We start from the raw sequence: 14,783 nt of genomic DNA, 5'->3' as shown, positions 1-14,783 counted from the left end.
TTTCAGCAGTTCCGAGCTAGCCCTCCTAATGTTGTTTGACCCCACATGGACTACGACAGCGTCAGCTCCCGGCAGCTGTCGTAGAACGGTATGAAGCAGCCTAGTAATGTCCTGTACTCGTGTTCCAGGATAGCAGTTTTTTTGCCCCGGGAACTGAGATGTTTCTCACCATAGAGCTGCCGATGATAATGGCTGGTGAAATGGCAGTGAAATGGAGGAGGAGGTCCGGCGGTTTTTTGCGCCTCGAGCCGGCCGCCAAACCCATTGTGGCTGACGGAGGAGCAGATGCCTCAGACACCCTCCTATAATTTGCACACTGCAAACTGACCACAACTACGCCCAATATTGTTGGATAGTAATAAGTAGTATCATATTGTCTTTACTAGCTGTTTGCTAGTTTACATAGTGAGTTTGAAAGAGGAGCCTTGGCCTAAAAACATGATAATTCAATGAACCAAAGACGATATTCACTTCTCTACAACCACACAGTATTACACAAGAACAAAAGGTGTGTACAAATGTATTTTTAGAATATACCCTAAGGGTTTTTTTTATGTGAGAAATGTTACAAGTTACATTTATATTTATCTGGGAGGGCTATGACATAACTTAAGCTTATTTAAGTTGTTGCTGTGTGAGCCAACACGATTGATCAGTGAAAGCATAAAGGCCGATGACTTACACGTATTTTAAACGGAACACAGAATCAAGAACCATAATATGTGGATCAGTTATATCTAAAGCTAGGAATGTGGAGTCCTATCAAGTGCCTTTACAACCATAGTAACCTGTGTATTGTGTGTCATTCGTAGGCTTTGCATGTGGACAATGGGAGGGAAAACAGATACTTTTAGCACAGATAATTTCGCTTGCCTGGTAAAACCAGCCTGATCACGTGATGGCTCACATTCTATTTCACTTGACAAGTGAAATTAAACTATACGTGAGCTGCAGTGGTCAGTCTGCTTAACTAGGCTATACTTTTGCTGGAAGACAAAAAGATTGTAATGAAAAGTTTTGAGAGGGCTTGTGCCTGGAGCGGATCATCAAGGAGACCATAATGATTTTGAATAGTATTTAAATGTACTGTATGTGAAGATCGTTACACGGAGTGGAACATGGGAACCCAAGAGCAGACTCAGACGAGGGGACTGGGATGAAGTAACCAAGGTATTTATTGAAACACAGAGGGAAGATGAAGTGCAGGCCAGGGAAAGCTCGGGTGGGTTGCAGGAAACCAGGTGCGGAGGCTGAGGCTGGAGCGAGAGGGGTTGGGACAGGTTAAGCAGGTCCGGAAGGGAATCCAAGGGAGCAGTAGAGTGGGGAATCCAGGACAGAGTAGAGGGATGACGAGACATGGAACTGGAGACGGGGACCAGGGTCAGAGCAGGCAGAACTGTAGTGGAGAGGAAAACAGCATCAGGCAAGGAAACCAGGCACAACAGGCTAACAGGATCTAATAGTAACAAACAGCTAGCCCCGTAGATTGACTGAGCAGAGATTACGATCTGGCAGTGTGGAAGTGGCAGGACTGAGTATTTGTAGAGGTCTTGATTATGGAACAGGTTGCAGCTGGTGGGGATCTGCTCTGACTGCAGCACACCTGTCGCCGCCCACAAAATCACACACACAGACAGAGAGAGAGAGAGAGAGGGAGAGGGTACTGGGGGAGTGGTGGCAGGTCAAGGGGACACAAGATGAGCAATAGAGGGCTTTGCAGGAGCAGATGTGACAAAGATGCAATATATGGTTAGCAAATGTTGCCAAAACGACTTGGTTTGATTTTTAATAGGTACAGTTTTATTGAAAAATATTATTAGTTTTTCAAGGGCACTCTTCCCTCCTAGAGCATTAGAATTTGGAGAAATTAAATGGGACATAGCATAAACAAGAGCATAGTGACATGATCAACTCACCAAATGCAAAGGAGGCAGTCACCTATCAGCTCTGGCTTTGTCAGACAACTGAAAGCAACAACTCCCATGATATTACACAAAGCCATGGAAAGACATTAAAATAGCATTTTATAATTATTTTATCTTTCCAGTCAAAGTGGTTGAGGGTTACACGATGTACTTACTGTATTGGTATGCACAAATGTGTTCTCTGCTCTTCACTCTCATGCTTAAATAAAGATACTGTATTTCAATATCAAAACTGGACTATGTTTGTGATGATTGAGTTTCTCCAAGTAGATGATTACAGCTTATGTGAATTAAATGTATTAGTTAAATGTAACATACCAAAGTTTTCAAACTTCAAACATCCTTCAGAGGCATTTCTCTCAACCTAAATTCTATAGACCCCCAAGAGTCTCTACTACAAGAATGGGGGCAGAAAAAAAACCCTAAGAGCTATCAAGGAATGTAGTGGAGTAGCATGTCTACACATATTGTAGTTTCTGTTGGGCAGGAGCTGGTCTGACTTGAATTTGCCTTCCTTATTAGCCCATAACGTGTCTTGTGATCACTTTCTTAGTTTATTTGAGCTTTTCAGACAGCAAATACCAAGGATCCTTCTAGTACTAATATTACTAGTAGGTAATGTGATTTTAGCTTAGCTTTTTTATTTATATTGTCCTTCATTTGGACTTGACTAATTTTCAAGGTATTTTCCAAAACCCCACAAAGTACACTAATTTCCCTTTCTTTTTCCTCCATCTGTCAATCAAAATCATGTACCACATCCTTCAAATTATAGACTAGACTCACTAGAGCTTATTTTTTTAACTAGGCAAGTCAATTAAGAACAAATTCTTATTTACAATGATGGCCTACCCCAGCCAAGCCCTAACCCAGACGATGCTGGGCCAATTGTGCTCCACCCTATGGGACTCCCAATCACGGCCACTTGTGATACGGCATGGAATCGAAACAGGTTCTGTAGTGACGCTTCTAGCACTGAGATGCAGTGCTTTAGACCGCTGCGCCACTCGGGAGCCCCACAACTCTTACCTCAGCAGATTCTTGAGAGGGTTAAATTCAAGAAAGCATATGGTCAATAAACAGGGGAGCTGTTAACCTCTTATAGGTAATGATAACCGATGGGCCACATTGTGATCTTTGCAAACTCCTGCCATTTGCTACATTGGGGTCAGAAGTGGGATGGTGTCCAGTGAGGTTCTGGTCTGAGGTGGCACGCAAGATTGTGATACTAGAAGTGTGGGGACACACTAAATGAATGGACTGGCTACTGTAACGACACTAACCATCGTAGTCCATGACAAACTTCCCCAAGGGAGTTAAATTGTAGTTACGTTTCCTTGGGGTTAAACATTCCCTATTATCCTGACTCAACGTGACTCAAATCAGAGCATAACGGACCTATTATTATTTTATATATTTTTTTCCCCATATCCCCGGATTCCTACTGCAAATTCTGAACATTTTCATCTGGATCTTCGCAACTAGCTAACCGCAATCCCGGGTGACTACTCCTGGCTAGCGTTTCCATCCCGGAGCAAGCACCAATTAGCCTGAAGCTAGCTCGACCAGGGCTCCTGTGCTACCACCGAAGCCCACTCCTGGGCTACAATATCCGGACCACTTCTACTGCCGGTACGGAGCACGGAACCCCGCCGATCCTCTACGACTGGAATACCGACATAATCTGCACAAGGATTCCAACAGGCCCCTCAGGCGCAACGTCCACTGAAGGCCCATTCTGCTAACTGGCCTGCTAGCTATCTAGAGCTACTTGGAACACTACTAATTCCACGACTGGTCTATCGACGTCACCGCACGAAGAGGCAAAACAGACTGACCCCCATCGCGACGTCCCCCAAAGGCTAACTTGCTAGCCCCGGTCTGCTAACTGCTATCTTGCCTGCCCCGGTCTGCCAACTGCTTGCTTGCTAACCCGGTCTGCTAACTGCTAGCTTGCCAGCCCCGGTCTGCTAATTGCTAGCTTGTTTAGCAACGGCCTACTAACTGTTAGCTTGTTAGCATTGGCCTGCTAACTGTCTGAATCGCCGTAACCCCAGTCATCCCAACAAATCAATGGACCCATATGTTCACTTGGCTATGCATGCCTCTCTCTAATATCAATATGCCTCGTCCATTACTGTCCTGGTTAGTGATTACTGTCTTATTTCACTGTAGAGCCTCTAGCCCTGCTCAATATGCCTTAACCAACCATGTTGTTCCACCTCCTACATATGCAATGACATCACCTGGTTTAAATGTCTCTAGAGATTATATCTCTCTTATCATTACTCAATGCTTAGGTTTACCTCCAATGTACTCACATCCTACCTTACCTTTGTCTGTACACTATGCCTTGAATCTATGCTATCGTGCCCAGAAACCTGCTCCTTTTACTCTCTGTTCCAAATGTGCTAGACGGCCAGTTCGTATAGCCGTTAGCCGTACCCTTATCCTACTTCTCCTCTGTTCCTCTGGCGATGTGGAGGTTAATCCAGGTCCTGCAGTGCCGAGCTCCACTCCCCAGGTGCTCTCATTTGTTGACTTCTGTAACCGTAAAAGCCTTGGTTTCATGCATGTTAACATTAGAAGCCTACTCCCTAAGTTTGTTTTACTCACTGCTTTAGCACACTCTGCCAACCCGGATGTCTTAGCCGTGTCTGAATCCTGGCTTAGGAAAACCACCAAAAACCCTGAAATCTCTATCGCTAACTATAACATTTTCCGCCAAGATAGAACTGCCAAAGGGGGCGGTGTTGCAATCTACTGCAAAGATAGCCTACAGAGTTCTGTATTACTATCCAAGTCTGTACCCAAACAATTCGAGCTTTTACTTCTAAAAATTCACCTGTCCAGAAACAAGTCTCTTACTGTTGCCGCTTACTATAGACCTCCCTCTGCCCCCAGCTGTGCCCTCGATACCATATGTGAATTGATTGCCCCCCATCTATCTTCTGAGCTCGTGCTACTAGGTGACCTAAACTGGGACATGCTTAACACCCCGGCCATCCTACAATCTAAGCTTGATGCCCTCAATCTCACACAAATTATCAATGAACCTACCAGGTACAACCCCAAATCCGTAAACACGGGCACCCTCATAGATGGCATCCTAACTAACTCGCCCTCCAAATACACCTCTGCTGTTTTCAATCAAGATCTCAGTGATCATTGCCTGCATCCGTAATGGGTCTGCGACCAAACAACCACCCCTCATCACTGTCAAACGCTCCCTAAAACACTTCTGCGAGCAGGCCTTTCTAATCGACCTGGCTGGGGTATCCTGGAATGACATTGACCTCATCCCGTCAGTAGGTGATGCCTGGCTATTCTTTAAAAGTGCCTTCCTCACCATCTTAAATAAGCATGCCCCACTCAAAAAATGTTGAACTAGGAATAGATATACTCCCTGGTTCACTCCAGACCTGTCTGCCCTTGACCAGCACAAAAACATCCTGTGGCGTTCTGCATTAGCATCGAATAGCCCCCGTGATATGCAACTTTTCAGGGAAGTTAGGAACAAATATACACAGGCAGTTAGAAAAGCTAAGGCTAGCTTTTTCAAACAGAAATTTGCATCCTGTAGTACTAACACAAAAAAGTTCTGGGACACTGTAAAGTCCATGGAGAATAAGATCACCTCCTCCCAGCTGCCCACTGCTCTGAGGCTAGGAAACACTGTTACCACCGATAAATCCACTATAATTGAGAATTTCAATAAGCATTTCTCTACGGCTGGCCATGCTTTCCACCTGGCTACCCCTACCCCGGTCAACTGCCCGGCACCCTCCACAGCAACCCGCCAAAGCCCCCACCATTTCTCCTTCACCCAAATCCAGATAGCTGATGTTCTGAAAGAGCTGCAAAATCTGGACCCATACAAATCAGCCGGGCTAGACAATCTGGACCCTCTCTTTCTAAAATGATCTGCCGAAATTGATGCAACCCCTATTACTAGCCTGTTCAACCTCTCTTTCGTATCGTTTGAGATTCCCAAAGATTGGAAAGCTGCCGCGGTCATCCCCCTCTTCAAAGGGGGTGACATTCTAGACCCAAACTGCTACAGACCTATATCTATCCTACCCTGTCTTTCTAAGGTCTTCGAAAGCCAAGTTAACAAACAGATTACCGACCATTTCGAATCCCACCGTACCTTCTCCGCTATGCAATCTGGTTTCAGAGCTGGTCATGGGTGCACCTCAGCCACGCTCAAGGTCGACATCATAACCGCCATCGATAAGAGACATTACTGTGCAGCCGTATTCATCGACGTGGCCAAGGCTTTCGACTCTGTCAATCACCACATTCTTATTGGCAGACCAAACAGCCTTGGTTTCTCAAATGATTGCCTCGCCTGGTTTACCAACTACTTCTCTGATAGAGTTCAGTGTGTCAAATCGGAGGGCCTGTTGTCCGGACCTCTGGCAGTCTCTATGGGTGTACCACAGGGTTCAATTCTCGGGCCGACTCTCTTCTCTGGATACATCAATGATGTTGCTCTTGCTGCTGGTGATTCTCTGGTCCACCTCTACGCAGACGACACCATTCTGTATACTTCTGGCCCCTCTTTGGACACTGTTAACTAACCTCCAGACGAGCTTCAATGCCATACAACTCTCCTTCCGTGGCCTCCAACTGCTCTTAAACACAGGTAAAACTAAATGCATGCTATTCAATCGATCACTGCCCGCACCTGCCCGCCCGTCCAGCATCACTACTCTGGATGGCTCTGACTTGGAATACGTGGACAACTACAAATACCTAGGTGTCTGGTTAGACTGTAAACTCTCCTTCCAGACTCACATTAAGCATCTCCAATCCAAAATTAAATCTAGAATCGGCTTCCTATATCGCAACAAAGCATCCTTCACTCATGCTGCCAACCACACCCTCGTAAAACTGACCATCCTACCGATCCTCGACTTCGGTGATGTCATCTATAAAATAGCCTCCAACACTCTACTCAACAAACTGGATGCAGTCTATCACAGTACCATCCGTTTTGTCACCAAAGCCCCATACACTACCCACCATTGCGACCTGTACGCTCTCGTTGGTTGGCCCTCGCTTCATACTCGTCGCCAAACCCACTGGTTACAGGTTATCTACAAGTCTCTGCTAGGTAAAGCCCCGCCTTATTTCAGCTCACTGGTCACCATAGCAGAATCCACTCGTAGCACGCGCTCCAGCAGGTATATCTCACTGGTCACCCCCAAAGCCAATTCCTCCTTTGGCCGCCTTTCCTTCCAGTTCTCTGCTGCCAATGACTGGAACGAACTGGAAAAATCTCTGAAGCTGGAGACTCATATCTCCCTCACTAGCTTTAAGCACCAGCTGTCAGAGCAGCTCACAGATCACTGCACCTGTACATAGTCCATCTGTAAATAACCCATCCAACTACCTCATCACCATACTGTATTTATTTATTTATCTTGCTTCTTAGCACCCCAGTATCTCTACTTGCACATTCATCTTCTGCACATCTACCATTCCAGTGTTTAATTGCTATATTGTAATTACTTCGCCACCATGGCCTATTTATTGCCTTAACTTACCTCATTTGCACTCACTGTATATAGACTTTTTGTTTTCTTTTGTTCTACTGTATTATTGACTGTATGTTTTGTTTATTCCATGTGTAACTCTGTGTTGTTGTATGTGTCGAATTGCTATGCTTTATCTTGGCCAGGTCGCAGTTGCAAATGAGAACTTGTTCTCAAGTAGCCTACCTGGTTAAAGAAAGGTGAAATAAAAAAAATTTAAAAAAATTTAACCTCCCAATGTTTGCTACTGAAATTGTAAAAAAAGATCCTTTGAAAATAAAGCCTGAGCCAATTGATTGAATCAGGTGTTAGAACTTGGATATAACAAAAGCATGCACACATTAGTATGTCAATGGAGCCCATACAGATAGAAAAAGGTCTCATCTTTGTATCTGTGCCATTATGGTGTCTGTGACAGCACCATTGAGGCTCCATTTTAAAGTAGTCAATTTTCTTCTTCTTTTGTGTTTGAAAAAAAGTGTAAAGCTAATATAGGTGATTTACAGTGCTGGAGTTGTGAACCAAATCTTGTGTGTCATTTATTCTGGCCACTATGGCGATGATATACTGTAGCTTAAAGCCATTTCCAAACCATAACACCCAATTTGAAGAAGAAGAAGACAATGCTCTGATGATTGGCTGATCGCTCCCAACCCAAATAAATCCCCACCCAGTTGAATACTTTAAAATGGTGAAATCCCTCAACTGCAATGTACTTGCTAAAATGGGTTATATCCAAGTTTAGTCCTCCAACTATCTCTATGATTGGGTCCTGTTGCCCTCTCAAATACAGTAAAGTCACCGGCTATCCAACGTTTGAAAACAATTAAATGTCTTGAATGTAGCCCTTACTTCAGACTGAGCTCTGCCCCGCCCCAGAAGCAGCGGGGTTGGTCAGGTTTTCCGAGAACCAACAACGGGCGTAAACTTTTCCCTTGGAACATTACTCGTATTTCATTTTACAGTCAAACATCAATCGATATCGAGCATGCTTAGACGGATACTTCAAATGGTAAGATTCCAGAATCAAAGCGGCAGGCGTACAGTTTATATGATACCAAGTCGCTTTCCTTGTGTTGCACAGGCCTGCGCTCTGTGTCTGTCAAGCCAGTCAGGCCGACACAACAAAACGGGCCTAGCTAGCATCAAATGTCCACGTATATAAACTACAGTCAGTTTGAACAGTAGTAGACAGCTAGTGTGTTGGTACCGTAGAGATGAATATATGGTTGGTACAATGTGCCTACTAGCTCAGATAGTTTGGCGCATGGCTAATGTTAAAATGTAGCTAGCTAGCTAACGTTACGCAAAATGCCCGGCTAGTAGCTAACGTTACAGCTACCTAGCTAAGCTTTTTGGAGGATGCCCATGGGCATGGCTAGCTAATTTGTTCTCTCAAATGGTAACTTTAGAACAATTACCTATCAAACGACACCCCTTAAGTAGACTGGAACTGTGACCTTTTGGTAAACGGGTTGAGTGAGACATCTTCATTTGTCCACGATCGTTGGTTAGCGGTGTCACCGGTGTGCGAGTAGCTAGTTAGCTTGCTAACAAACATGCAAGCAATGAATGGCTTATAACGTTACATGGCTATATCAGGCACTCAAAGGCCAGCTGTTATTGTGTGCTGCTGAATCAAGGCCAAATTATGTGTCATAAGACATTGACAGTTTACGTACTCCTTTCTTTCGCCAATTCTTTGTCCTGTACATGCTTGCCACCAAAACATGAGATAGTTAGGTACACTGGGGAAATCAAAGCTATGGAGTGTTGTAAACGTTAGCCCCATCCCAACACTTCCTGTTGCATGATCGCGGTTGCAGTGGTCAGCAGAACAGTCAGGTGTTCGTGAACAGCTCGTTGTTCATGCTAAACCACAGATACACATTCATTCAGTACATATATTTAGCCTACTTGTTAGTCACCACAACAGTTTTGGCCGGCCATTCTGTCACCTCCAGCATTTCACTTTCATTTCACATTAGGTCGATTTTCCCTTTCCCCTGTGGAAATTGAAAATTCCTCTTGAAACCAGGATAAAAAGAATTTAAGATGCAATATGTACATTTTTGGGTGACCTGACAACATTCTCATAGAAATGTGAGTTATAGATCTGTCATAATCATTGAAAGCAAGTCTAAGAAGTTGTACATCTGTTCTTTGTGTTTCCCGTTTTTAAGTTTCGTTTTTCATATTTTACTTTCGTTTTTGTACACCAGCTTCAAACAAACGAAAATACAATATTTTTGGTTATGGAAAATATATTTCAGATCTTTAGATGGTACAATGATCCTCAACGCCAGTGGTTCCCAAACGTTTTATAGTGCTGTATCCCTTCAAACATTCAACCTCCAGCTGCACCAGGGTCAGCACACTCTCAAATGTTGTTTTTTGCCATCATTGTAAGCCTGCCACACACACACTATACAATACATTTATTGAACATAAGAATGAGTGAGTTTTTGTCACAACCCGACTCGTGGGAAGTAACAGAGCTCTGATAGGACCTGGGCACAAATAATAATACAATAATAATAATCAATAATTTGCTTTTTATTTAGTCATCTTACATATAAAAACGTATTTGTTCATCAAAAATGGTGAATTACTCACCACAAGTTAATGAGAAGGGTGTGCTTGAAAGGATGCACATAACTCTGCAATGTTGGGTTGTATTGGAGAGGGTCTCAGTCTTAAATCATTTTCCACACACAGTCTGTGCCTGTATTTAGTTTTCATGCTAGTGAGGGTCGAGAATCCACTCTCACATTGGTATGTGGTTGCAAAGGGCATCAGTGTCTTAACAGTGCGATTTGCCAAGGGAGGATACTCAGAGCAGCCCAATCCAGAAATCTGGCAGTGGCTTCTGATTAAATTCAATTTTCTCAGAACCGCTTGTTGCAATTTCGATGAGGCTCTCTTGTTCAGATATGGGTAAGTGGACTGGAGGCAGGGCATGACAGGGATAACGAATCCAGTTGTTTGTGTCGTGCATTTTCAGGAAAGTATCTGCGTAATTGCGCACCCAGCTCACTCAGGTGCTTCGCTATATCACATTTGACATTGTCCGTAAGCTTGAGTTCATTTGCACACAAATCATACAATGATGGAAAGACCTGTGTGGTGTCCGTGTTAATGCAGACAGAAAAGAGCTCCAACTTCTTAATCATAGCCTCAATTTTGTCCCGCACATTGAATATAGTTGTGGAGAGTCCCTGTAATCCTAGATTCAGATCATTCAGGCTAGAAAAAACATCACCCAGATAGGCCAGTCGTGTGAGAAACTCGTCATCATGCAAGCGGTCAGTAAAGAGAACTTTAAGCTCGTCTCTCAATTTAAAAAAACTTGTCAATACTTTTCCCATTGTAAAAGCGTTACATGGTCGCTGCCCATATCATTGCATAACGCAGAAAATACACTTGCGTTCAGGGGCCTTGCTTTAACAAAGTTAACCATTTTCACTGTTGTCTCCTAAACGTCTTTCAAGCTGTCAGGCATTCCCTTGGCAGCAAGAGCCTCTCGGTGGATGCTGCAGTGTACCCAAGGGGCATCGGGAGCAACTGCTTGCACGCGCGTTACCACTCCACTATGTCTCCCTGTCATGGCTTTTGCACTATCAGTACAGATACCAACACATCTTGACCATCAAAGTCCATTTGATGTCACAAAGCTGTCCAATACTTAAAAAATATCCTGTCATGTTGTCCTGGTTTCCAGTGGTTTGCAGAAGAGGATGTCTTCCTTAATTGACCCCCCCATAAACATTTTGGACATATACCAGGACCTGTGCCAGGCCTGCCAGATCTGTTGACTCATCCAGCTGTAATGCATAGAATTCACTGGCTTGTATGTGAAGCACTAATTGTTTCAGAACATCTCCTGCCATGTCACTGATGCGTCATGAAACAGTGTTGTTTGATGGCATTGTCTGTATAGTTTTGTGCCTTTTCCCCCAGCATTGTCCCAGCCATATCCGTGGCAGCAGGAAGAATTATGTCCTCCACAATAGTATGGGGCTTGCCTGTCCTAGCCACTCGGTAGCTCACCATATAAGATGCTTCTAGCCCCTTCTAATTAATGGTATCTCTTTCTTTTATACATGTTTTACTACTCGAAAGTCGTCTTTATTCTCGCTCCAAAATTTTTTTAATTATCATGTTTTGTTTCTAAATGTTTGCGCAAGAGTGAAGGTTTCCCGCGAGAGAGTAACATTTAATGTGATTGGATGTTAATTATAATTATGTTTTATTACACCTTTATTTAACCAGGTAGGCTAGTTGAGAACAAGTTCTCATTTACAACTGCAACCTGGCCAAGAATAAAGCAAAGCAGTTTGACACATACAATAACACAGTTACACATGGAATAAACAAACATACAGTAGAAAAAAAATCTATATACAGTGAGTGCAATAGAGGTAAGATAAGGGAGGTAGCAATAAATAAAATAGGCCATGGTGGCGAAGTAATTACAATATACCAATTAAACACTGGAGTGATTGATGTGCAGAAGATAAATGTGCAAGTAGAGATACTGGGGTGCAAAGGAGCAAGATAAATAAATACATTATGGGGATGAGGTAGTTGGATGGGCTATATTACAGATGGGCTATGTACAGGTGCTGTGAGCTGCTCTGACAGCTGGTGCTTAAAGCTAATGAGGGAGATATGTGTCTCCAGCTTCAGTGATTTTTGCAGTTCGTTCCAGTCATTGGCAGCAGAGAACGGGAAAGAAAGGTGGCCAAAGTAGGAATTGGCTTTGGGGGTGACTAGAGCACGTGCTACGGGTGGGTGCTGCTATGGTGACCAGTGAGCTGAGATAAGGCGGGGCTTTACCTAGCAGAGACTTGTAGATGACCTGGAGCCAGTGGGTTTGGCGACGAGTATGAAGCGAGGGCCAGCCAACGAGACCCAGCCAACGAGACCGTACAGGTCGCAATGGTGGGTAGTATATGAGGCTTTGGTAACAAAACGGATGGCACTGTGATAGACTGCATCCAATTTGTTGATTAGAGTGTTGGAGGCTATTTTGTAGATGACATCGCCGAAGTCGAGGATCGGTAGCATGGTCAGTTTTACGAGGGTGTGTTTGGCAGCATGAGTGAAGGATGCTTTGTTGCGATATAGGAAGCCGATTCTAGATTAAATTTTAGATTGGAGATGCTTAATGTGAGTCTGGAAGGAGAGTTTACAGTCTAACCAGACACCTAGAATGTGTGGACAACTACAAATACCTAAGTCAGAACCGTCCAGAGTAGTGATGCTAGTCGGGCGGGTGCGGGCAGCGATCGGTTGAAGAGCATGCATTTAGTTTTACTTGCATTTAATAGCAGTTGGAGGCAACGGAAGGACAGTTGTATGGCATTGAAGCTCATCTGGAGGTTAGTTTGTCGAAGAAGGGCCAGAAGTATTCAGAATGGTGTCGTCTGCGTAAAGGTGGATCAGAGAATCACCAGCAGCAAGAGTGACATTATTGATGTATACAGAGAAGCGAGTCGACCCAAGAATTGAACCCTGTGGCACCCCCATAGACTGCCAGAGGTCCAGACAACAGGCCCTCCGATTTGACACACTGAACTCTATCAGAGAAGTAGTTGGTGAACCAGGTGAGGCAGTCATTTGAGAAACCAAGGGTGTTTGGTCTGCCAATAAGAATGTGGTGATTGACAGAGTCGAAAGCCTTGGCCACGTTGATGAATACGGCTGCACAGTAATGTCTCTTATCGATGGCGGTTATGATATTGTTTGACCTTGAGTGTGGCTGAGGTGCACCCATGACCAGCTCTGAAACCAGATTGCATAGCGGAGAAGGTACGGTGGGATTCAAAATGGTCATTAATCTGGTTGTTAACTTGGCTTTTGAAGACCTTAGAAAAGGTAGGGTAGGATAGATATAGTTCTGTAGCAGTTTGGGTCTAGTGTCTCCACCTTTGAAGAGGGGGATGATCGCGGCAGCTTTCCAATCTTTGGTAATCTCAGACGATACGAAAGAGAGGTTGAACAGGCTAGTAATAGGGGTTGCAACAATTTCGGCAGATAATTTTAGAGAGGGTCCAGATTGTCTAGCTCGGCTGATTTCTATGGGTCCAGATTTTGCAGGTCTTTCAGAACATCAGCCATTTGGATTTGGGTGAAGGAGAAACGGGGAGGCTTTGGTGAGTTGCTGTGGGGGGTGCCGGGCAGTTGATCGGGGTAGGGGTAGCCAGGTGGAAAGCATGGCCAGCCGTAGAAAAATGCTTATTGAAATTCTCAATTATAGTGGATTTATTGGTGGTGACAGTGTTTCCTAGCCTCAGTGCAGTGGGCAGCTGGCAGGAGGTGCTCTTATTCTCCCTGGACTTCAGTGTCCCAGAACTTTTTTGATTATGTGCTACAGGATGCAAATTTCTGTTTGAAAAAGCTAGCCTTAGCTTTCTTAACTGCCTGTGTATATTGGTTCCTAACTTCCCTGAAAATGTGCATATCACAGGGGCTATTCGATGTTAATGCAGAACGCCACAGGATGTTTTTGTGCTGCTCAAGGGCAGTCACGTCTGGAGTGAACCAAGAGCTTTATCTCTTCCTGGTTCTACATTTTTTTTGAATGGGGCATGCTTATTTAAGATGGTGCCAAAGGCACTTTTAAAGAATATGCAGGCATCCTCTACTGACGGGATGAGGTCAATATCATTCCAGGATACCCCGGCCAGGTCGATTAGAAAGGCCTGCTCGCTGAAGTGTTTTAGGGAGCGTTTGACAGTGACAAGGGGTGGTCGTTTGACCGCAGACCCATTTACGAATGCAGGCAATGAGGCAGTGATCGCTGAGATCTTGGTTGAAAACAGCAGAGGTGTATTTGAGGGCAGGTTGGTTAGGAGTATTTGACATTGTGTTGTTATTTTGCTGAACACTAGATGTGTTCATTTTATTTTTGGCAGTGAAACGAGGCTACTCAGGCGAGGAAAAAAACCTCACCCAAATGTATAGCCCCGTTGGAAAATATAAATGTGCTGTTTGAAAATGTGAAGTGTATATATGGCGGTTTTCTCGCCTGAGTAGTGTGTGTGTGTTCATCTTCAAATAATATTTTTGCAGGAATCTCCTTGCGAATGATTTTGCCGAAGATTGTATCTCCGCCGGCCTGGGCAACCTGAGCTTTTGCTATCTCATCTGACATGTTGCTAGGGGCAGAGGAGTCTTGTTCTGCTTTGAAGTAACTGTACTGTCACGTTAGTCAAGGCATCTGTTGGCTTTGCTTTGAGAATGATATTGGAGCCTACAGAACCTAGAAAAGGCTAATGTGTGGTGGATAAGTATGAGTCTGGTACTTTATATA

The 14,783-nt window shown here is 44.2% G+C and overlaps 1 protein-coding gene across 2 annotated transcripts in view; it reads left to right on the top strand.

Annotated features, from left to right (window-relative positions):
* The first annotated feature begins 8,317 nt into the window (after nucleotides 1-8,317).
* The window catches only part of LOC106561425 (early endosome antigen 1), a 46,183-nt gene continuing 39,717 nt past the window's right edge, over nucleotides 8,318-14,783 (top strand). Inside the window, exon 1 of one of the 2 annotated variants that reach the window (XM_014125388.2) lies at nucleotides 8,318-8,477. In XM_014125388.2, coding sequence (XP_013980863.1) covers nucleotides 8,454-8,477 — 24 coding nt within the window. In that variant the 5' untranslated portion in view covers nucleotides 8,318-8,453. The remainder of the gene's footprint in view (nucleotides 8,478-14,783) is intronic. The other variant, XM_014125389.2, reaches the window with a different exon arrangement.

The sequence above is a fragment of the Salmo salar genome, chromosome ssa10 (assembly GCF_905237065.1).
Source record: "Salmo salar chromosome ssa10, Ssal_v3.1, whole genome shotgun sequence".
NCBI classification, from domain to species: Eukaryota; Metazoa; Chordata; class Actinopteri; order Salmoniformes; family Salmonidae; genus Salmo; species Salmo salar.
This window is presented reverse-complemented; position numbering and strand designations above follow the sequence as displayed.